The sequence below is a fragment of the Lycium barbarum genome, chromosome 11, assembly GCF_019175385.1.
Source record: "Lycium barbarum isolate Lr01 chromosome 11, ASM1917538v2, whole genome shotgun sequence".
NCBI lineage: Eukaryota > Viridiplantae > Streptophyta > Magnoliopsida > Solanales > Solanaceae > Lycium > Lycium barbarum.
In genome coordinates this window covers 79,213,890-79,238,467 of record NC_083347.1, presented here as the reverse complement: position 1 = coordinate 79,238,467, position 24,578 = coordinate 79,213,890, and the positions used below count along the sequence as shown (strand labels likewise).

At 37.2% G+C, this 24,578-nt stretch overlaps 1 protein-coding gene across 1 annotated transcript in view; it reads right to left on the bottom strand.

The window, feature by feature from the left end:
• Positions 1–24,578, bottom strand: part of LOC132619938 (probable LRR receptor-like serine/threonine-protein kinase At3g47570) — a 26,652-nt gene extending 2,074 nt beyond the window's left edge. Inside the window, exons 1-4 of the mRNA XM_060334685.1 lie at positions 24,411–24,578; positions 19,385–19,468; positions 16,096–16,179; positions 15,843–15,894 (exon numbers count right to left, since the gene is read on the bottom strand). Of these exons, the coding sequence (XP_060190668.1) occupies positions 15,843–15,894; positions 16,096–16,179; positions 19,385–19,468; positions 24,411–24,578 (388 nt within the window). The remainder of the gene's footprint in view (positions 1–15,842; positions 15,895–16,095; positions 16,180–19,384; positions 19,469–24,410) is intronic.

Below are 24,578 nucleotides of genomic sequence, written 5' to 3'. Positions count from 1 at the left end.
GAAAGCCTTCCCCCATAAGTGCAGAAATTAGTAAGAAACATGCAAGGCAGGGCTCGTAAATGGGGGTTTGAGATTAAATAGTGAAGAGATCTCCTTTTCGGCCCAGGCAAAGCTAGAAACTCGGTTGAACCAATACTTTTGTTCAAATAATTTATTTGTGTTAAAAGTTCATTAAATATGTACAAATATTAACTTTAGAACCTAGTTATTACCACTTGAAGTCGTCGTTCTAAAATCCAGAACTCATAAAGTTGAAATCTTGACTCCTCCTATATTTTAATTCATGTCCATTCATTAATACATCTTGCTTTAATTCCTCATATGCATTGAAGCTACTCGTTTTAGAGAAGTTTTCCATGTGTGGGTCCTGATGACTTGACAAACTGGAGAAGACCAAAAAATCAACTAAGTCTTGCAACCGTAAATTTGGTGGCAAAATTATTCCTCTAACCTATGCAAGAAATTTGTGCACGGATTGCTCTTCAAACACACTGTTTTACCTCTCATATCTGTGGTCTTTAATTTTTGCTCTTGGTGCTTAATTCATGAAAATATCACGATATGCTTCGCCATAATTTTTGTAATATTTTTATGTTCGAAAACTGAACTTTTGCCTCGCTTGGCACAAGTTCTGTAGGAATTAAGTAACCCGACGTAAGTTGTGTAGTATTTTTCAGTTTATGTTGAATGTTGAAAGTTTTGCCATTTCCGGCATAACTTGTGTGATGTGATGATACATATGCCGAAGCTAAACGTTAACTATGCCAAGTGAAAGCTGAAGTTATGGCTTTTTTTTAGATTATGTTGAATGTTGAAAGTTTTGCCTTATCCGCTATAACTTGTGGGATGTCATAATACATATACCGAACGCTAACTATGCTGGCTGAAAATTAGTTTATGTCGCGCCAAAAGTGCCAAGGTAAAAATTAAAGACCACAAATTGAAGGGCAAAACTTAAAGACCACCCCAAAATATGGGCATTTGTGCGAGTAACCTAGTTATCCCTCGTTGATTTAAAAAAGTAATATCAATAGGTTTATAGGTTAAATGAGCTACTCCACCTGAAGTCATTAAATATGTACAACTATTAATTTTAGAACCCAGTTATTATCTCTTGAAATCATCGTTCTGAAATCATAAAATTAAAATCCTCACTCCGCTCGTATTTTAGTTCATCTCAAGTCATTAATACATCTTGCTTTAATTCTTCATATGTATTGAAGCTACTCGTTTTAGAGAAATTTTCCAAGTGTGGGTCCTGACGACTTGACAAACTGGAGAAGACCAAAAAATCAACCAAGTCTTGCAACCGTAAATTTGGTGGCAAAATTATTACTCTAACCTAACCTGTCCAAGAAACCAAGTCTTGCTTCCTTTTTTGTCAGCTTCTTCAAGAATAATCTTTGTTTTATGTTGTGTGTTAATTATCCCAAAATTTTCACGAATTGCCCTTCAAACGCACTGGTCTTTGATTTTTACCTCTCATATTTTGTGGTCTTTAATTTTTGCCCTTACTGCTTAATTCATGAAAATATCCAGATATGCTTCATTCGGCATAAGTTTTGTAATATTTTTATCTTTGGAATTGAACTTTGCCTCGCTCGGCACAAGTTCTGTAGGAATTAAGTTATGCGGCGTAAGTTGTGTAGTATTTTTCGGATTATGTTGAGTATTGAAAATTTTGCCTTTTCCAGCATAACTTGTGTGGATGTGATGATACATATGTCGAAGCTAAACACCAACTATGCCGAACGAAAGCTGAACTTATGGTTTTTTTTCCAGATTATGCTGAATGTTGAAGTTTTGCCTTGTCTGTTGTAACTTGTGGGATGTTATATACATAAACCGAACGCTAACTATGCCGACTGAAAATTAGTTTATGCTGCGTCAAAAGTGCTAAAGGGTAAAAATTAAATACCACAAATTTGAGGGGCAAAACTTAAAGACCACCCCAGAATAGGGGCATTTGTTTGAATAACCCAATTATCCCTCATTGATTTTAAAAAATAATATCAATGAGTTTATAGGTTAAATGAGCTCTTCTACTTAATAAACTAATTACTTAGGTTGGGATCTCGTTCTAGTCTATAACATTTGGGCCAGTTGATCAACGCTTGGGGCCACGACTCGGAATGATAGTCTGCATCCAAGAAGGGTGCAACGAGGTCATTAGTTCTCAAATGGAGGTCATTATTTTATGCCAATTGTTTCCCATTTTTTAAAAGAGAAATATTAATGGGTTTATAGGTGAAATGAACTCCTGCACCTAATAGACTAGTCTATGGATTTAACATTAAAATTATTTGTATTAAGAAAAAATTAAGCTGAGTGTCCATTCGGACATTTAATTTGTCAAAATTAGCCCAATTATCTGCTTTTACCCCAATTAACTATTCGGAAATCCAATTTGCCTAAAAGTCTCCCTCAATACTTTCCCCAGTCTCTCACTACTTCGGTTGGTGTTGGACTATGTCAATGCCACTAAGGATTTCAGCTGAAGGCTGGTAAAGGCCAAATGTCACGCCCCGAACCATGGCCTGGGCGTAACACGGCACTCGGGCCTTGCTTGCATGTGTCCGAGCGAACCTCATGGCTTGCTTGTCAACATGGGCATCAAAATAATACAATCTAGATGATGCAATTTAAATGAATCATGAAAATGTAATTTGCGGAATAAAGTCTTGGAATTATCTCATAGCATGAAATATCTGAAAATATAATAGTCTGCAAACATGAAAGCATAACTGACTCTGTGAACTAATATATGTCTATGAAACCTCTAAAACATGTCTGAATACTAACTACCAGGACATGGCCCTGGACTACCATAAACTGAATACTAATGCAGACTCTATGTTGAACCCCGAAGGGAGTGGGGCTCACCAATAAGCTGATAACTGAAGTGATCCTACTGCGTAGGTATATGCTCCTGAAAACCGGTATCTGCACCGTGAAGTGCAGGCCCCGGGGAAAAGGGACGTTAGTACATAGTGAATAGTACTAGTATGTAAAACCTGCTGAGGTGAGGAACATAGCACAACATAGGTATAGGACATAAACTGAAACTGAATGTAACTTGAACATGAGCATGAAACGTGAGTAGAGTTTGAAAACAGTAAATCAATGGAAATACATGTATGTAAAACTGCTTGTAACGTGGGGAACGCTATAGTATAACCGACAACATGATCTGGTACTTGCGTCCTACTAGCAGAACACTCACACCTTGCCAGGGATATGAGATTTAAGTAATAATAAGCATGTAAGGATCCAAACTGCATAATGAAGGTGTTGCCTCCTTGCTGACAACCCTTATCCTACGGTGGCAACGTAGTTTCAGGCTATCTGAGCCTTCTCGGTTAACTAAGCAATTCCCAAAAAAACATGAACATGATATAGTTGGCTAAGAAGCCCATGATTTTCGTGAAATAACTTGTAATCATGATTTCACGAAATAACTTGTAACATGGTTTCATGAAATATCTTGTAATATGGTTTCTTGAGATAAGTTGTCAAAGTCTTGCAAACATGTTCTTGATTCATGAGTAATAATAATAGTTCATAATTATATATATATAATTGACTTGAAAACATGTTTGTAACTTGCTAGATAAAATCATAAAGTTTCATATAAACATAATGAGAACACATGAGGAAGAATTCATGATTCATGGATTAAGCTAGGGTTCCTAATTACCGTAATGGAATATTAGGAATACAATAACGAATATAGATACAAAATTCATGTACATAAATACATAAATACAGGCTACCAATATGTTGGGTTTAATGCCCTAGGATTTGAACTTCATGGATATCAAGAATCGAAGCATGAGGAAGAACGTAGAGATTCCCACATGTGGATGGAAGTTCTACATACCTTAATTGCTCCAAAATCTTGAATTAAAGACTTGAATTTTGGAGAAGATTTCCTAAATCTTGATTCTTGAACCTTGAGATAGGTTTTCTTGATAACCCTAGATTAGGAACAATGATTTCTTGCTTAGATCATTGGAGTATATGTTAGAATTGTGTCGGAAAGGTTTACTCAAGTTAGAAAGGGATTAGGGACTTGAATTCAACCTAGAATTATGATAAAACTTACCTTGGAAGGTTCTTGAGGTTTGGGACTTGTTCTCTATGAATTTAGGGTGATTTTTCGTGACTAGGGGTGTTAGGGAAATAAACCCCAAGCTTAAATATAACTTAAAACGCGAAATCCCGACTTTTGACCCGAACCCGACCTGTTACGCGATGGGTCCGCGATGCGGGGCCATCACGCGACATTCTGCAGGTCGATACTCAGAGTTGTACGATCGGCCCGCGATGCGGGGCCATCGTACGCGCCCTCACGCGCCCTGCAAAGCGACGTGTGTCGGTTCTACGCAGTGTTCGGTAAAATGGTCATAACTTCTTGTACAGAGCTCTGTTTGGGCTCCACAATATACCGTTGGAAAGCTATTTCAAAGAGCTACAACTTTCATTTTTAAGTTTTCTCAAATTCCCAACGGAATTTCACGAAATTTGACCGTAAGGCAGACGTATCGAAAATTTAGCCGATTCTATAGAATTTTAAGTGCCTTACTATTAGCCATATTGAGACGATCATATCTCCTTGCTTCGATCTCTGATTGGCCTGGTCCTTATATTGTTAGAAAGGTATTTCTACGTACTACAATTTTCATTGAGGGTACTTTCCCAAATTTCCAACTAATCAAGGAGTTATCGCTGCCCGAAGTAGGCCTATCAACCATTTTCGCAAAACGTTCAAACCTTCAGTTTTTCCACTAAAACTCTAATAATATGAGTCTAACCTTAGTTCCAAGATACGGGGTGTAACACTAAATGGTTATGCTAATTAATAAATGATCAAATTGGTATCTGACATTGTTCCGTCTGATGGTTTAGTCTAAACACTTGCTTTTCATTCAAAGATTTATAATATTGTTTTGGGTGGTGGCACCTCATTGACCTCCTAAGAGTTATGACGTATGAAGTCTAGCCAATATAAAATTACATCAAGTTTTTGCCTTCTAGTTCACTACTACTACTACATTTCTTCTTGTTTTCGGGGAGGGAAAATAGAGAGACAAGTCTAGAGTTTTTAATCATTGGATATAATAATATTTTAGCGACAGAAGCGAAGAAGCCATATAGTTAGAAGCGAGAACAATGCCTTATTATACTCTTTGTCCCATTTTATATGAAGGTGTTTGATTTGGCAAATAGTTTAAGAAAGAAATGAAGACTTTTGAAACTTGTGACCCAAAATGAATCATAGATATTTGTGGCTATAAAGGGTAAAATGGTAAATTTGAAGTTACATGGTTACTAAACATATAAATGTGTCATTCTTTTTGGGACTGACTAAAAAGGAAATAGTGTCATATAAATTGGGACAGATGGAGTATCAGTTCAGTAATTGTAATTTAGTTTAACAAGGGCTCATGAATCAAAAGTTACAAAATAAGTTGAGCCACTTATATATAGCTATATAGAACACGTTTAAAATTGGATTGCTTTAATTAATCGACTTAGACCTCTAATTAGAGGCCACGTGTCATATCTGGTATTATAAAATCGGTGTTAATGAAAAATGGCATGGATGAGTCATTTTGGTAACGGATGATGGCATAAATGAGCCAAACTATTGATGAGTAGCATAAATGAGTCAATTCCGATAGTTCGATGACATAAATGAGCCAAACTATTGATGAGTGATATAAATGAGCCATTTTCAATAGTTCGATGGCATATTTGAGCCTTTTCCATATAAAAAAAATTATATTACGTATCAAAAGAACCAATTCATATGAATCCGTAATTATGAGCTCCACCCGCCATTGCTTTACGTGAAATCTTAAAACACTGCAAGAGACCATCTTTATTTAGGCCCATGTCAACGAACCTTTGTATGCATGCAGCAACGGTAGAAAATAGATTTAAGAAGTGAGGAAGAAATAAAACGATTTTGATAGAGTAATCTCAATTCTTAAGGAATTTAGTGGCAGAATTCCTCCTAATTTACAAAGCCAATGAAATTCAAATTTCAACAATTAACTTGAATTTCCCACAAGAACATAATTGTGTTTTGTAATGAGTATTTAGATGAAGAAGAGAAGAAATCAGTGTTTGTGTGTTGTATCTTTAGTTTTGAAGCAGTACCACGTATTTATGATACCTTAGGAGTCTGTTTGCAGTAGATACATTTGTTCAAAGAGACTTTTCTAGTAGACGCATCTTTTAGTAATAGACATTTAATATCAACCATTTCTAAAATCAAATAAAGCCAAAAAAAAAATGTTTAATTAATTTCAAACTAACCTCAAAAATATAATCTCTAAAAAGAGTAACTTTCGCTTCTCTCCAAAATTCATTCTCTCAAATACTCCCATCAACATTAACTTTTCCAACAACAATCATTTTACGCTCTGGAATTGAAGCTTTAAACAATCGAAAGAAAATGGCATAATACATAAACATGCAGTCAAATTTAGACTCAGCTAGCAAGTAAGCACTCCAACTTTGGGAGTGCACATATAGACACCTCAATTTGCCCATTGTGTCTTAAAGACACCCGATGCTAACGTGGCATATAAATTTTGGAGGTGTCTAGATGGTCATTTTGTAAGTTGGAGGATTATATATATATATATATATATATATATATATATATATATATATATTAAGCCAATTCCATAGACTACAGTTGTCTATGACCATTGGGGGGGTTTAGCATTGACCCCTACCTTGTTAATAATATTAGCAAAAATATACATGGGAGGAGGGCTATGCAATGACTCCCTCTTTTACATTTGTGAGGACCTCCTCTCTTATATCTACCCCTATGAGCTAGAAGATCACTACTAATTAGATAGAATTCTAATTAGTTATGTTCTCATTATACTTACAACTCACGGGACATCATAACTATACTTACAAGTTGGAGGGTTCAATGACACAATGGTGAGTTAAGGTGTCTATATGTGTATTCTCAAAGTTGGAGTGTCTATGTTATGCCCTGAACCATGGTCTGGGTGTACACGACACTCGTTACCTGACTGCATGTGACCAAGCGAACCACATGGTTGGCTGAATCAACATGGGACATGTACTGATGTGGTATGTAATTTATAAATATGCTGAGCTATTGTAAAGTATGACTGAATAATCATACATACGAAATACAAGAATAAGACTGAAGTATAAAGATGTAGTCAACATGGCCAACACTAAATCTGCTAAACTTTGACTGTCTACTGTTATAGTCTACGAAGTCTCTAAAGAATACTGAAATACTAACTGTTTATCGGGATAAGGCCCCCGACATACCTGACTGTCTAATATAACTGAAAGATTGATAACTCCCCAATGGAAACTAGGGCTCACCAAATAGCTGATACGAGAATCCAAGCGAGTAGATTCATCGTCCTGAAAATTAGTACTTGCATCGTGAATTCTAGCCTCGGGAAAAAAAGATGTAAACACATTTGAATTGTACTTGTATGTGAAACCAACTAAAAGAATAAATTGTTGTGCGGTGCTCGGGAAAGCCCAAGTCAAAACATGTAATATACTAAACTGAAACCTAAGCATATCGATAATTGAACTGAACAAGAGAAGTATAGTTATAAATACTCCCATTCAGAACATGGAATCACCCGTTTCTGTGAGTTTTTCTCCTATGGTCTCAGGCCCACATGTAAATGCACAATTCTGTGGCCTCGGGCCCAACTATACATATACATAAACGGTGGCCTTGGGTCCAAATATAGGTGTTCAGCATTTAACAATTTATATTAAGGAACTGAGAATCGTACTGTAATGCATAACATGGAATACTGAACATTACTATCCTAAGACATGGATTCATGAACTGTTTATAGAGTTTAGAGTATAAACTGTTCATAAGCTTACTGAGTTTTCATGACTGAGACTCATGTGATATCAAACACAAGTCTATACTAATTATGTACTGAGTTCACGACATTCAGAATGACAATCATGAAAGAATTACGAAACTATATCGTTTAAATAATAAATGTCTTGAAGCTTTTCATGAGACTAGGGCTTAACTCTATTCCTGAAGCAATCTGTAGTAATTGTAAAAGATCGTTGCATGGGGAAGATCAATAACATTGCCGCATGTTGAGAGTTAGCCTAACATACCTCCATTCCGGCCTTTAAGCGTACTACAACGTTCGTCACCTTTTTCGACTTTAATTTATAGCAATATACGTCAGAAGGGAATCAATAGTAGTACGATTACTCTTATTTTTGTTATCTAAGCATTTTATCAAACATCTTGTGGGCATAAAGCTCCACAATCCTCATCAATGGTGTTACGTTTCTTCACCCAACAACCCATCATCTGCGCCACCCGGGAGATGCGGGGGTGCCGCGCACTGCCTTTAGTAAAATGGTTATAACTATTTTTATAGAATTCCGTTTGATCTGGTCTATATATGGTTGGAAAGTTATTTCAAAGGGCTACAACTTTCATGTTTTAAGTTTTCTCAAATTCCCAATGGATTTTCACATAAACAGGCTGAAAGACAGACCTATCGTAAACGTAATCGATTCTATGGAATCTTATGAACCTCACTATTCGTCCTGCTTTTAAAAAAACTATTCCCACCCAACCTCATCCTGATGGGACTTCATATGGCTAAAATATCACATTAATACTCATATAGCACATTCACACCTAAATCGAATTTACTGAGTGTTACAGTTTAGTTATCAGTTGAGGTCAAGTTTAAGTGCATGTTTATGCATTATGCCAAAGATAAAGGAAGAAAACTAAAAATATAAATACTTTTATTTTTGTCGAAAAGGTTGTAAACAATGTCGAGAAAGTCACAGAAATCTATTAAAAAAAATATATAAGACCTTGACAAAGTCTAATTCTTCGTTCTTTAAGCTCCAATTTTGTTGCAACTTACGATATTTATTAGATGATAGGATGAAGGAACAAAATTTGGCCACCTTCCGACACAACGGTACCTGCCAAATGAGAACGGACAGACATGAAACTTTCAGCTGACAACATAATTATGATTTGCATCTATAGTGGCTTATTAAAATATAAATAAATAAATCCAATTACTAATAGCATTACTCATATGACATTGGTTTTTTCTTTATAAGTCTCTTGCGAGATATTTGTTGATGTATGTGACTCATCTTTATACGTCCAAGCAGCGACGTTGTAAGAGATGCTAACACAACTAAATTACTCATAAAGGTGTAAGGTAATATATCACAGATAAATCTTATGACAAGCATTAATTAGTCACATGGTAAATAATTAATACTAATTAAAATATGCTGTCATAGGTAAAATATGCTAACATTGTAAATATTTTTAACTCTTTTCGTGTATGTAAGTTAAATTTTATTTGTAAATGTAAGTTTTATACCGATGACAAGACAAATCAGTAGAAATTCTTGCAGGTGAGAGAAATTTTATTGGATTTGGCTGTCCTGATTTTCATAAAATTAAAGGCCTACTGAGAAGGAATTTAGAATGACAATGAAGAACAAGAAGGATTATTCACCACTATAAATGGAGCCCTATCGTATGATTAGCAAAGCCTTATCTAGTTCTTTTTAATTTCCAAACTCATAATGGAGAAAGCCTTCACATCTTTTCTCTTGATACTCATGTTGTTTCATTTTGTACTTGGCTAGTTAGCCAAGACTAATAGCCTGTTTGGCCAAGTTTATTTTCCTCCCAAAAGTACTTATTTTTTCAAAAAAATGTTTATTTTAAAAAAAGTGAGGTGTTTGACTAAGCTTTTGGGAGAAAATAAGTGCTTTTGGGGAGTAGCAGAAACAGTTTTTCAGAAGCTAAAAAAAATAGCTTTTGCCCAAAAGCACTTTTCACTTTTTTGAAAAGTACTTTTGAGAAAAATACACATAGAAGCACTTTTTAAAAGCTTGGCCAAACACTAATTACTTCTCAAAAGTACTTTTTAATTAATTGGCCAAACAAAAATTGTTTTTAGCCAAAAGTACTTTTTTGAAAAGTACTTTTTAAAATAAGTTGTTTTTAGAAGCTTGGCCAAACAGGCTATAACTAACATTACCATCAATGTCACAACCCAATTTATGAGTCATGATGGCACCTATGCGATCCTCCAGTAGGCGGACCATCCCCAAATTATTGCTCAAGTATAACAAAGGAAAATGCGGAAATTAAGTGCAACAATGTTATATAATAGTCTTGATACCATAAATAAGTGTGAAAATGACAATCTAGTCTTTGCAACCCCAAAATCTGGTCTGCTTCATACAGAGCTTCTAATCCGTACAAGTCTGAAATACTAATAGAAACTCTCTGAAAATCTAAATAAGCGGATTCAAAAGATAAGAGGAGATTCAGGGATGCAGAACTGTCTGATGGCTCACCCTGTAATCTCGAGACAGACCGCCTCAGGATCAGTCACAAGGCCGAATGTTGCAACAAGGATCAGTATCTGCACCCACAAAAAAATGCAGCAAGTGTAGTATGAGTACAACCATTAGTACTCATAGGTATCATAGGCCGATAACGAAGGAAAAACAAATACATGATATAAAGATTGAAGTCAATTACTTAATACATCAGCTCAACTTAACTTCACCACCAAGCCCAATTAAATCAAATCACACTAAGGAAACCAATACACAAACATATAAGAAGAGTAGGAGACAATGGATATATGAGTGCATGAATGCAGTGCAATGGCCAATATCAAACCTGGTACACACACACCATTAGTACTCATAGGTATCATAGGCCGATAACGAAGGAAAAACAAATACATGATATAAAGATTGAAGTCAATTACTTAATACATCAGTTCAACTTAACTTCACCACCAAGCCCAATTAAATCAAATCACACTAAGGAAACCAATACACAAACATATAAGAAGAGTAGGAGACAATGGATATATGAGTGCATGAATGCAGTGCAATGGCCAATATCAAACCTGGTACACACACACGCTAGTGGTCATTCCATATAGCCGTGACCCATGAGAGACTCACGAGGCCCATATAGTGACAATGTCACTGTACAACCCGAGGTCTTTTCCCTTCAGACTATGACCACTCACTATACCGCCCGATTTTACCGCCGAACTGTGAGACACTCACTGTACCGCCCGACTTTACCATCGGATTGTGGGAGCAACAACCTTACCTCATTATGATTTTGTATCATCTCATATTTTTCCTTCATTACAACTCATCCATATGTGCATATGAATGCAATAGTGTAACATTTCATGCCAACAACATTATAAACCTGAAGTATGAATATATGTAATCAATGAGATTCATGTACCAATACATAATTCTAAAGCAATCTTCTTTCACAATTATACAAGATATAGACGATGAGGTAAATAATCCAATCACAAGTATAAGTCAAATCACGGTACTCACCCAACAATATACACTGATACTCACCCAAGTGCTCATCGTAATCACTAAGGTGGGACCACAATCACGCCCAATACCCCCTTCAACATTTATAAACTATATATGCCCTCCAATCAGAGTCTAAAGAATAAACCGTAACCTACCTCAAAGCCGAGTCGGCGCCATGAACCCTTAAGTCAAAGCTTTACCCTTCCGGAGTGCTTCTAAATGATCGAAGTCTAACAAGCATAAATTCTATGTCAAAAATATGAACCTAAGGATATTCAATAAACTGTAAAAGGATTCGAGTCCAAAAAGTGAACCCAAAACCCTGTCCCAAACCCTGAAGGTCAAAATGATAATTTTCATGAAATTGAACTCAACAGGATCAAATCAGTAATCTATACGGTCATACAAACCCAACAATACCCATATTGCTATACTTAAATTGAAACTAAAAAATGAACCCAAAATCACCAACCCCGAGCTCCATGAGCAAAACTGAAAATTGAATGTAAAATCATGTTACCCATAGTCTAGATAGTCCATAGCCTAAACTTCACGAGAATCTAACCACAAATTAGCCTTCAATTTTACTATTTAGTTGAAAACCCCAATCTATATCAAACCTTTATTTTCCTGTGTGGGTTCATGGATTAGAAAGGAAATTGTAGGATGAAATCTTGAAATAAAGTCTAGAAGAGAGTTATAACCTTACCCAATGAAGAATCTTGAATTTGGACTTGGAATCATCCAAAACCGAGCTCTAGAACATAAAATATTTGAGAATGAAGCCTTCTTTCGAATTTCGAAATTAAATCACTGGTTCAGTGATTTCCTTCATCGCGATCGAGGAGCCACCTCGCTATCTTGATGACGCGTGACCCGGCCCAAAGGAATTGACCTTTGCGAACGTGGGAAGGCCCACGCGAACGCGAACGCGATATCCATCGTGAACTCGAGAAGGAAACTAGCCAAACTGAAACAGAAAAATCTGGTTATTCACAAACTCAGAATGGAAACCTGAAGTCACCCAGAACCTCCCGGACACAAACCAAATATGTAGACTGGGTATAAATGACGCTACAAACTCGCTCGCGCACTTAGATTTTCCAAAAGAGGTCATCCAAAATTCATAATTCCAACCAATGATTCAAATCACACCCGAACGCCTCCGGACCCGAACCAAAAGCTCAACAAAGTCACAAATGATGTTCCGGACCTAATAGAATTGATGAAATTTAAAAAATGACAAGAATACCCCCGGTGTTGACTTTGGTCAAATATTTTCATTTTTTTTAACTTAAGACTTTCTAGAATCACCAAAAGCCAATCAAAACTCACCCGATTGCCTCGGGAACCGCGCCACCCATCCCCATAACTCATGAACTCCGAAATGAAACTACAAAAAGGGTAATTTAGGGAAGAAAAGGTGAAATGCCTAAAACGACCAAATGAGTAGTTATATCAAATACCAATTGAACAAACGTTCGTTTTACAACGAAAAAAATGAAGGGAATGTACCTGAATCGATAAAGAGCTGGGGATATTGTCACGACCCAAACTGGAGGGCTATGACGGGCACTTAACTGTACTAGTCAAGTACCACCTGACATACATCTGACATGAATCTGAACATAGGTGAGCTGATAGGGCCATCATGTGACTCACAATAACTCATAGGGAACATGCATATATCAACTGCTCTGAAAGACTCATCTGTATGAAAATACTGAACATGCTATATGAGCTGGTAAGGCTATCATATCTAACTATGATGACAAATGAAATTTCAAGTATGGACACCATTTGGCTCTACATAACTGTCTACAAGCCTCTACTGGAAACATAACATAACGTGGCCAGGACAGGGCCCCGCCTTACCCATAAACATATGCGTATACATATCTCTATATACATAAGACCATGCTGACTCCTGGCATCTCCGAAACAGATGGAGTGCCTCAACTTCATCCGCTGAGCTGATAATCCTAATAGATGGATCACCAACCTGTATTTGCAGACCTGCGGGCATGAAATGCAGACCCCCCAAGCAATAGGGGAGTCAGTACGAATAATGTACCGAGTATGTAAGGCAAAAGAACAACAAGTACAAAAGGATCATGAAAGATATCTGAAACATAAAGGCTAATCTCAATATTTGAAAGTGCCTCTGTGGCGTATGATATGCATGCTCTTTTTAAAAATCATATACATATATATACTGTTAATGCTGAGGAACGTACAACCCGATCCATAAATTTTAGTGCGGAGGAACGTACAGCCCGATCCATATATCATGTCATCCCGTGTCTGGGGTAATCTCATAGTCTGCCCACTGCAGTGGTGTGCACATCTGCGTGCCTGCTCGACCGACTATAGCGCGGCACGGTGTGAGAAAATAGCTATACATATATATAAATGCATGAAGGACTCATGAAAGGATACTCTGAAAACTATAGATATTAAACACACAAAGTCAATGATACAATGAATCCTATACCATCTAGGAGTAGAGTCTTTGGAACTCGCTTGCTTACTTCTTTCGTTCATATGATAAGGATCATACCAAAAGAATATAAGGGACAACCTTAACATACCTTTGCGTCTCCTTACTCACTCAACGCCTATCTTCCTGAGTTCACAAATCTACATTCAAGACCATTTACTACATAATTAGGTTAAGGGCAAACTCATAATTCAAGGTTAAACTAGTTCTTAAGTTAATGGAATTCGGGCAGCATTTCCCCTATAATTTCCATTCCAAACCAACTCCAAATCAAGCCCAAACATCAATACCAACATCAACAACAACATAATAAACAACTACAAGTCAAGGCATAAGCAATTCCATCCCAAAAATTCCTTCAAATCAGATCCCAAGCCAACCACTTCGACATGCCAACATGTAACCTTTTATATCACAATTTGCTTAACTTAAAACTATTAAAATTCTTCAAGAACCATTTAATATCAAAGATTAGAAGGAAAATATACCTTATATGGTCCATAACATCAACCACAACACTTTTCTTTAAGGTCACAAGACCACCAACACAATAGAAACATAAGCTACTATGATGTTCTAACTAGTCTCGGGTTTTACGGGCTCAAATCTTACTTGGATGGTGGAGGGAATTAGGAAAAGGGTTGAGAGGCGTATTAGGACATTTAGGGTCTGGTGGTTTATGAAATAATGAAGGGTAAAACGAAACAAATCAATATATAACAAATGGGACACCTGTCCACCGCCTTACTGTTGACGGACCGTCGATCTTCGACGGTTCATAACTCCGACCTTCAATTTTCAAATGCAGTTCTGCCAATTGAAATAGAAAGTTGACTCGCTGAAAGTATGAATGAATAGTTTATGGGCTCCGTAACTCCTAATATTCTAGGAGATATGGCCCTCACAAGTGGGCCAAACAATTCTGTCTGGAATTCTTCCAAATTTTCCCAAGTTTAAATAACCTTAGTTTCTTCGATTCTCTTAGCATCCAATCTTCCCGATACTTACTAAGCATGATGGCAAGCTCTCATGTATGAAGAATGAGCATGTATTATTCCTTATGACCTTGACGACAACCTTGCCATTTAAATCTTCGTCAACTAACTCACGATGAAACTTTACGTATAAAAGTACCGGGTGTAACATCCTTCCCCCCTTGGAAAAATTCATCCTCGAATGTTAAACTTGCCTTGCATTTTCAACACTTCCTCAAGCGCTCTCTTATTGAACTCATGCCCTGCACGTACCTTCCTCTCAACGGGTCATGTCTAATCATACCATTGTTCTCCTTAACTTGACATATTTTCATTGCTTCTCTTCTCATTTTCCTTTCACACGTACTCTTATCATTTCTTCGACTTATTTCTACTCACACCTTGCATTGAATTTGCTAATATCACACGCTTTCTTATCTTATTCTGGAGCTACAAACGAGACACCAAACGGTCCTTATTTTTCCTTTTACTTTCATATCTGAACCTTTTAATACCTGGAAGCCATAGGTCGAAGAATGTAGTTTTGAGTATTTAAAAGTCTGTTTTATCACTCTTTCTTTATCCTTATCACAAGCCTTGAAACTCTTTTCCTTTATATTTCCAAGTTACCATTGCCTTCACCTCGCGCTGTGTCCCTAGAATTTTCCTTTTGGTTTGTTCTTCGCATAATATGACCCATTCGTTTGAATGCTTTACTGGAGATACCATATTATCCCATTGTTTACTAAATCATCATTTGATGCCAGTAGCCCTTCTCAAATTTTTATACTTTTGTCAACTTAGTGTTGTCACTTTTGTGCTCGATATGCTTCAACATTCTTCTCACTTCTGTCTCTATAGTGATATGATCGTTTTTATATCCTTTACTTTACATTGTCTCTTTCGCCTTTGTATTTTATCTATCTTGTCTTTCTTTTACTATTTACCTCGTTCTATTCTTTTTCGCTCATTTCCTAAGTTAAATATCATTCTTGTGCCCTGCAATTACCTTAAAAATGTTCAGTCTATTGTCAATCAATTCCTTTGAACTGGCTAATGGTTACATCAGGTTCTTCGTATGGCAGTTCCTTGCCTGCTTATGTTTTGGTGTAATAGTATGTTTATCTTTCTTAGTATCGATTCCATACTGCTATTTGTACTTCCTTTTGTGGTATCCCACTCTTACCATCCATCGCTTACCTTCAAGCATTGACCATCTCTTATTGGCTGTGCATTGAGCCCTGTTCCTGTCTTATCAAATTCTGACTCATTACACCGGGTTTCCTATTATTCATTGTCATACCTGCAAGTTATAAAGCTGTATCGTTAGTTATGTTCCATCCTTTTTCGGGTTTTAAGTTTCCCTATCCCGTCGTTCATCCTAAGTCATGTTCTCTTGAACTCCTTACAAGTTAAGCTTAGTCACAGGTTACTTCTCATAAATCCCCTATGTACTTTGTTTTTCGCAATTGTATTCTGGGAGTTGTCATATGCTTCATCCTAAATAACACTCTTATTAACCAACATTCTATAAATTCCTTTAATCATATTCTAACAACAATATACTTAGGGAAACTCTAATCTCCTTATTGCAACTTGAAACTAAACTTTAGGATTAACACACTCGAATGTTAACTGATTATAGGCATATTTGATATCCCTAGATCTGGTGTACTTGTAAACTCTAAGATGCACAACTCATGTAGGGGAGCATTAAAGACATGTCGCGTCATATTGGCGAATCTCAGAATAGCCTCACAGGTTTCGTTGACTAAGTTTTACTTCTTATTTCAATCCTTTCTTACATTTGAATTCTCTGTCATCAGTATAGGAATTGAATCAACATTTATTCACTTATCTTCCTTCTTTTTGGTATCATAATTTATATAACTCACCACCTGTCTTTTCTGGTACCGTCGTCGTTCTCCCAATCATCTACCATGTTACTCATGGAAGTCTCTTATTGTATACCTCCAAATCTCTCTTTGTTGTCTCGCCTCTGTCTTAATATTGACCTGAAGATTCCACTTCTCATTGTCATTTTCTTAACATGGGATTCCCTTCGTCATTCATTTCTTATTAAGGTTTCAAATCTTGTCCGTCTTACAACCTTAATTCCTTTCTAAACGTAATTTATCTTATCGAAAATAACTCATGATCATCCAGCCCTTTTTATCGATTGTGACTCATAAACATTCTATCTTAATCTTGTCTATTGCACTCAAATTTATTCTTCCCCCCTTAATAGCTTTATCTTATCGTGATAGAACATCACGAACAACTTACTTATATCCTTTATCCCCGACGTTTATTCATAATAACCTCTTGAATCCTCAAAATAATCCAACAACATAAAAATAAAGATTCGTCCTTTTTGTTCCTTGTCTCGTCTTTTTTTTTCTTTAGACGGAAAAACACATACTAGGTTAACCTTGGGCATTACCAAAAACGTCTTAAACTTCACCTTTGGCAATAACTTTAATTTGAATTGAACTGCGTCCTTTTGGAATTTCCTCAAATTAGTCTGTGATGCTATAACGGGTGATCCTTTATTACTTTGAGGGATCATTGGAATCCTGGTGAGATTATTAAGTGTACTTAGGAGGGGCGAGAAATCCATTCTTAACCAATATTTGGAGAACTGAAGTATTTAAAAATTATAACGCCTCGTTTTCCCATTAAAAAAAATAATCATATAACACATATCCTTGGCGGCTTGTCTTATTCTCAGTCGTCTTGAAATGCTAATTTCCCTCCTAGTACATAAGTACTTGTGGGGAGCATATTTGTTACACCTCGAAAATTTTCGCGTCGTTTGCATCGTGAGTAAACTAACATAAGCTCGGAGAGGTCATGGAACCCTTATAAGATTAAGGAATACTCTTAACAAGTGTTAAGCAAGTGAATCGAAGAAAATAAGTTTGTCAAAAATTTGGCAGAATTTTGGACAAAAATTTCGAATCAACTTTAGAGAGGTATATCTCTTGGGATATCAGGAGTTTTGAGGTGTTTAAAGAGCATACAATGAAGTTCGTCGAGTGTAGTTTCCGACGCAACAAACCGTTCGTAAATACGATATCAGAGTAGTGAGTTCTGGGCATTTTAAAACGGACTGTCAGAAGCCTACGAACCTACGCGAAAATTCTAGAAACAACTTAAAAGGCCCACCAATTTCGGCCCATCAGCCCAACCTAATTTGGACTACTATATATACCCCCTTAAGTCACCTAAATCACTTAATTTTTCACCATTTCTCATCCCCACACCTCTCTAAAACCTCCCACAACATTCATCCAATATCCAAACCCCCCTAAATATATCCCAAATCCTCTAGAACATTCCTCCAACTTCCACAACATGCACACATATTCCTACAAGTATATATGACAATTTTGGTCATTTTTATTTCATTTTTAACATAGCCCCAAGTCCTAGGATGTCCTAGAAACCTCTCCAAATATATGCCAACATATTTCCAAGCCCAAACCAAGGATCAAAGTGAAGATTAAAGCGGTTAAGGGTTCCAAGTGAGGTCTACACTTGTCTCCTCTTCTTGAAGATGTTTGGGTGAGTATTTTTAAGGTGGAGTAACCATGGAATGGAAATTTTCTTGAATTTTGAGGTAAGATTGCCTGGCCTACGGGTCAGCGAGACAGATTGCCTGGCCGATGGGTTAGTGAGATTTTTCAGTTGCCTGGCCACTCGGTCAGTGAGATATATAATAGCATTATGTTGCATTTCATATGAGATAGGTCAGGTGAGACATCCAGGGCATTCTTTGGCCTCCAGATTGTATTGTTTTCAGTTCAGTTTTAGTTAACCTTTGCCTTACATACTCAGTACATTATTTCGTACTTATGTCCTTTTTGCCGGGGGGGGGGGGGGGGGGGGGGAGGGAGGGGCGTTGCGTTCATTCCTGCAGGTCCAGGTATCTAGATAGGAGATCCAGCTCAGTAGGCCTTCCGCTCAGCTACAAATGGTGCGCTCCACTTGGCTCGGAGCTGTAGTCCCTTTTGGTATGGCATTTTGACATGTATATATGGGTATGACAGGGTCTTGTCTCGTCCTTTCTATAGCTCGTACTCCATAGAGTTCTGTAGATAGTTATATGTAGTTGGGATGTTATGTAGCCTTGTCAGCTCTTATTTTTGTTGTACAGCATACGTAGCGGCCTAGTCGGCTTGCACTGTTATCCTTAGCACGTATGTTCATATATATATATGCATTGGTTGTGAGTTTTTGATGCAGAGTCTATGGTATTAATCTTACAAAAGATGGTATAGCTCAGTTATAAGTTATTTATGGGCTACCAGGTTGCTCGGTGAGATGCAAGTACGAGATTAGGGGTGCTTGGTCAGGTTCTTCGTATGGCAGTTCCTTGCCTGCTTATGTTTTGGTGTAATAGTATGTTTATCTTTCTTAGTATCGATTCCATACTGCTATTTGTACTTCCTTTTGTGGTATCCCACTCTTACCATCCATCGCTTACCTTCAAGCATTGACCATCTCTTATTGGCTGTGCATTGAGCCCTGTTCCTGTCTTATCAAATTCTGACTCATTACACCGGGTTTCCTATTATTCATTGTCATACCTGCAAGTTATAAAGCTGTATCGTTAGTTATGTTCCATCCTTTTTCGGGTTTTAAGTTTCCCTATCCCGTCGTTCATCCTAAGTCATGTTCTCTTGAACTCCTTACAAGTTAAGCTTAGTCACAGGTTACTTCTCATAAATCCCCTATGTACTTTGTTTTTCGCAATTGTATTCTGGGAGTTGTCATATGCTTCATCCTAAATAACACTCTTATTAACCAACATTCTATAAATTCCTTTAATCATATTCTAACAACAATATACTTAGGGAAACTCTAATCTCCTTATTGCAACTTGAAACTAAACTTTAGGATTAACACACTCGAATGTTAACTGATTATAGGCATATTTGATATCCCTAGATCTGGTGTACTTGTAAACTCTAAGATGCACAACTCATGTAGGGGAGCATTAAAGACATGTCGCGTCATATTGGCGAATCTCAGAATAGCCTCACAGGTTTCGTTGACTAAGTTTTACTTCTTATTTCAATCCTTTCTTACATTTGAATTCTCTGTCATCAGTATAGGAATTGAATCAACATTTATTCACTTATCTTCCTTCTTTTTGGTATCATAATTTATATAACTCACCACCTGTCTTTTCTGGTACCGTCGTCGTTCTCCCAATCATCTACCATGTTACTCATGGAAGTCTCTTATTGTATACCTCCAAATCTCTCTTTGTTGTCTCGCCTCTGTCTTAATATTGACCTGAAGATTCCACTTCTCATTGTCATTTTCTTAACATGGGATTCCCTTCGTCATTCATTTCTTATTAAGGTTTCAAATCTTGTCCGTCTTACAACCTTAATTCCTTTCTAAACGTAATTTATCTTATCGAAAATAACTCATGATCATCCAGCCCTTTTTATCGATTGTGACTCATAAACATTCTATCTTAATCTTGTCTATTGCACTCAAATTTATTCTTCCCCCCTTAATAGCTTTATCTTATCGTGATAGAACATCACGAACAACTTACTTATATCCTTTATCCCCGACGTTTATTCATAATAACCTCTTGAATCCTCAAAATAATCCAACAACATAAAAATAAAGATTCGTCCTTTTTGTTCCTTGTCTCGTCTTTTTTTTTCTTTAGACGGAAAAACACATACTAGGTTAACCTTGGGCATTACCAAAAACGTCTTAAACTTCACCTTTGGCAATAACTTTAATTTGAATTGAACTGCGTCCTTTTGGAATTTCCTCAAATTAGTCTGTGATGCTATAACGGGTGATCCTTTATTACTTTGAGGGATCATTGGAATCCTGGTGAGATTATTAAGTGTACTTAGGAGGGGCGAGAAATCCATTCTTAACCAATATTTGGAGAACTGAAGTATTTAAAAATTATAACGCCTCGTTTTCCCATTAAAAAAAATAATCATATAACACATATCCTTGGCGGCTTGTCTTATTCTCAGTCGTCTTGAAATGCTAATTTCCCTCCTAGTACATAAGTACTTGTGGGGAGCATATTTGTTACACCTCGAAAATTTTCGCGTCGTTTGCATCGTGAGTAAACTAACATAAGCTCGGAGAGGTCATGGAACCCTTATAAGATTAAGGAATACTCTTAACAAGTGTTAAGCAAGTGAATCGAAGAAAATAAGTTTGTCAAAAATTTGGCAGAATTTTGGACAAAAATTTCGAATCAACTTTAGAGAGGTATATCTCTTGGGATATCAGGAGTTTTGAGGTGTTTAAAGAGCATACAATGAAGTTCGTCGAGTGTAGTTTCCGACGCAACAAACCGTTCGTAAATACGATATCAGAGTAGTGAGTTCTGGGCATTTTAAAACGGACTGTCAGAAGCCTACGAACCTACGCGAAAATTCTAGAAACAACTTAAAAGGCCCACCAATTTCGGCCCATCAGCCCAACCTAATTTGGACTACTATATATACCCCCTTAAGTCACCTAAATCACTTAATTTTTCACCATTTCTCATCCCCACACCTCTCTAAAACCTCCCACAACATTCATCCAATATCCAAACCCCCCTAAATATATCCCAAATCCTCTAGAACATTCCTCCAACTTCCACAACATGCACACATATTCCTACAAGTATATATGACAATTTTGGTCATTTTTATTTCATTTTTAACATAGCCCCAAGTCCTAGGATGTCCTAGAAACCTCTCCAAATATATGCCAACATATTTCCAAGCCCAAACCAAGGATCAAAGTGAAGATTAAAGCGGTTAAGGGTTCCAAGTGAGGTCTACACTTGTCTCCTCTTCTTGAAGATGTTTGGGTGAGTATTTTTAAGGTGGAGTAACCATGGAATGGAAATTTTCTTGAATTTTGAGGTAAGATTGCCTGGCCTACGGGTCAGCGAGACAGATTGCCTGGCCGATGGGTTAGTGAGATTTTTCAGTTGCCTGGCCACTCGGTCAGTGAGATATATAATAGCATTATGTTGCATTTCATATGAGATAGGTCAGGTGAGACATCCAGGGCATTCTTTGGCCTCCAGATTGTATTGTTTTCAGTTCAGTTTTAGTTAACCTTTGCCTTACATACTCAGTACATTATTTCGTACTTATGTCCTTTTTGCCGGGGGGGGGGGGGGGGGGGGGAGGGAGGGGCGTTGCGTTCATTCCTGCAGGTCCAGGTATCTAGATAGGAGATCCAGCTCAGTAGGCCTTCCGCTCAGCTACAAATGGTGCGCTCCACTTGGCTCGGAGCTGTAGTCCCTTTTGGTATGGCATTTTGACATGTATATATGGGTATGACAGGGTCTTGTCTCGTCCTTTCTATAGCTCGTACTCCATAGAGTTCTGTAGATAGTTATATGTAGTTGGGATGTTATGTAGCCTTGTCAGCTCTTATTTTTGTTGTACAGCATACGTAGCGGCCTAGTCGGCTTGCACTGTTATCCTTAGCACGTATGTTCATATATATATATGCATTGGTTGTGAGTTTTTGATGCAGAGTCTATGGTATTAATCTTACAAAAGATGGTATAGCTCAGTTATAAGTTATTTATGGGCTACCAGGTTGCTCGGTGAGATGCAAGTACGAGATTAGGGGTGCTTGGTCAGTAATGGTCGGGCACTCGTCACGACTCATCGGCTTGGGTCGTGACAATATCTTCCTCATACTATACTTATCATAACCGTTATAGCGGGTAGGCATTTAATTATCCGCCTCCTTTCTAAACCTTTCCTTTCATTTGTTTTAATCACGAATACTTTATAATGTCACTGCTCACTTTCCACTCATCTTTTAACTTGCTGTCCTTGTCATCTTGCTCTTAGTTATCGCATCATCCTCTTTATCGACTCGTTATCCTATTCTTTCCTTACTCATCATTCCCTCCATGTTAATTACAACGACCACTTCTTCGTATAATCATTCCCTTAACATATCCTCAATCCCATATAACAAATTTCTTTATTCATTATCTTATGTCATTATTATGAGCCCATAGGATTTGGTCTATCAAACATATAAACTTTATTCGTCAACAATGAATCTATCTCTGATCTGCTAACCTGTAGTCGTACTATATATATATGCATACCAATTCTGCCTTGTATCTTAACAAACATAGGGGTCAATATATAAAATCTCAAAAGCTCAACCACTACCTCACTTCGACGATGTACATCGACGGACCGTCATTATTCGACGGTACCATCCTGTTGCACCGTCGTTGTGCATCCTTGGTCAGAGGCCAAGGTAGCTCGATGGTGGTGATTCGATGGGCCGTCGTTCTGATCGTCGGTCCGTCCTTGTACCCGTCGAGTTTCACACCCCCGCAACCTCAAATCATTTTGATTTGTTTAACCTCTAACCTTTTCGTAACTTAATAATCATGAGCTCATACCTTGGTACACATGGAATAACATACTCAACACCTCGAAAGCTCAGAGATAATTCTTAGTACTCGAGACCAATGCGACTCATATATATATATATATATATATATATATATATATATATATATATCAGAAAACTGCCTTTGAAACGACTTGTCTCTCTTAACCTTCCTTAAACATTTGGGTCCTCTTTTAATTTCTGCTCGCAGGGAACATGTTAATTCTTGCTAGTACTTCTATATCCGCTTTCTCACTTATGTATAGAGCCATCTTACTATTTCTCCCTCCTTACACAGAGTCACTGCTAATTCCTCCTTCAACCACCCATTACTAAATTTCTTTGATCTATAATGACATCTTACCCTTGCAGCACACATATACTCAAATAGCTTAAATTTTGAGAAATTTTGGCAGAATTTCCTTTATAATTCTTACTATCCCAAACCTGCACACAGCCCATAAAATACATCCAATGTCTCATAGGGCTACCCATAAGACCTATAAAAATACACGTGATACACAACTCAGCCACACAGGGCTGTTGGTATGAAAGGGGGTATAAGACTATAAAGCTCGCTTCATATGCCATATCTGGGCATCCTTCTCGCAAAACATCAAATTTATTTTCTAAACCTTTCGTTAATCAATCCTCTTAAATAAAAGTTCATATACTCATAATACGTTCTTTCTGCATACGCTCCTTTACTCCTTACTGTAATTAATCAATCAATTTGCACTTCATTATCACTATTAACTCAATGCTATAGGGATCTCTTACCTTGATCCTATCCTGGAACTTTGATCTGGCATGAATCGATCCAACAGTAGATAAGGAGGTTCTCCCTCCTGTTGCCCATCCATAGGTTGCTCAGCAATACCTGAATTCTTTATAAACATACCAATTATACTAATCCTATTAGCTTGGCCATCAGTATCATTAGATCCCTATTATGCGGATACCATTAAGCCTCGGCTACTTAGTTCTCTCGTCTGTAACCTCGTTGGCCTCACAGAAGGCCCTGCCTCATTGAATAACCTATCATAATGTGGGACCTACAGATTGGCTCCCATTCTCTGCTGGTTCCTTACCTGTTCTACTGATTCTTCCTGAATTTCTGACGGATCAGTCTCTATATAAGATATATCCTCAAATGGATACGTGTCAATAGAGGGCACATCCTCTGAAGGGTTTGTATCATACGAATGGCTGACTCTGGAAGCCCCTAAACCATCAGCTTTCTTTCCCATAGAGGCCAT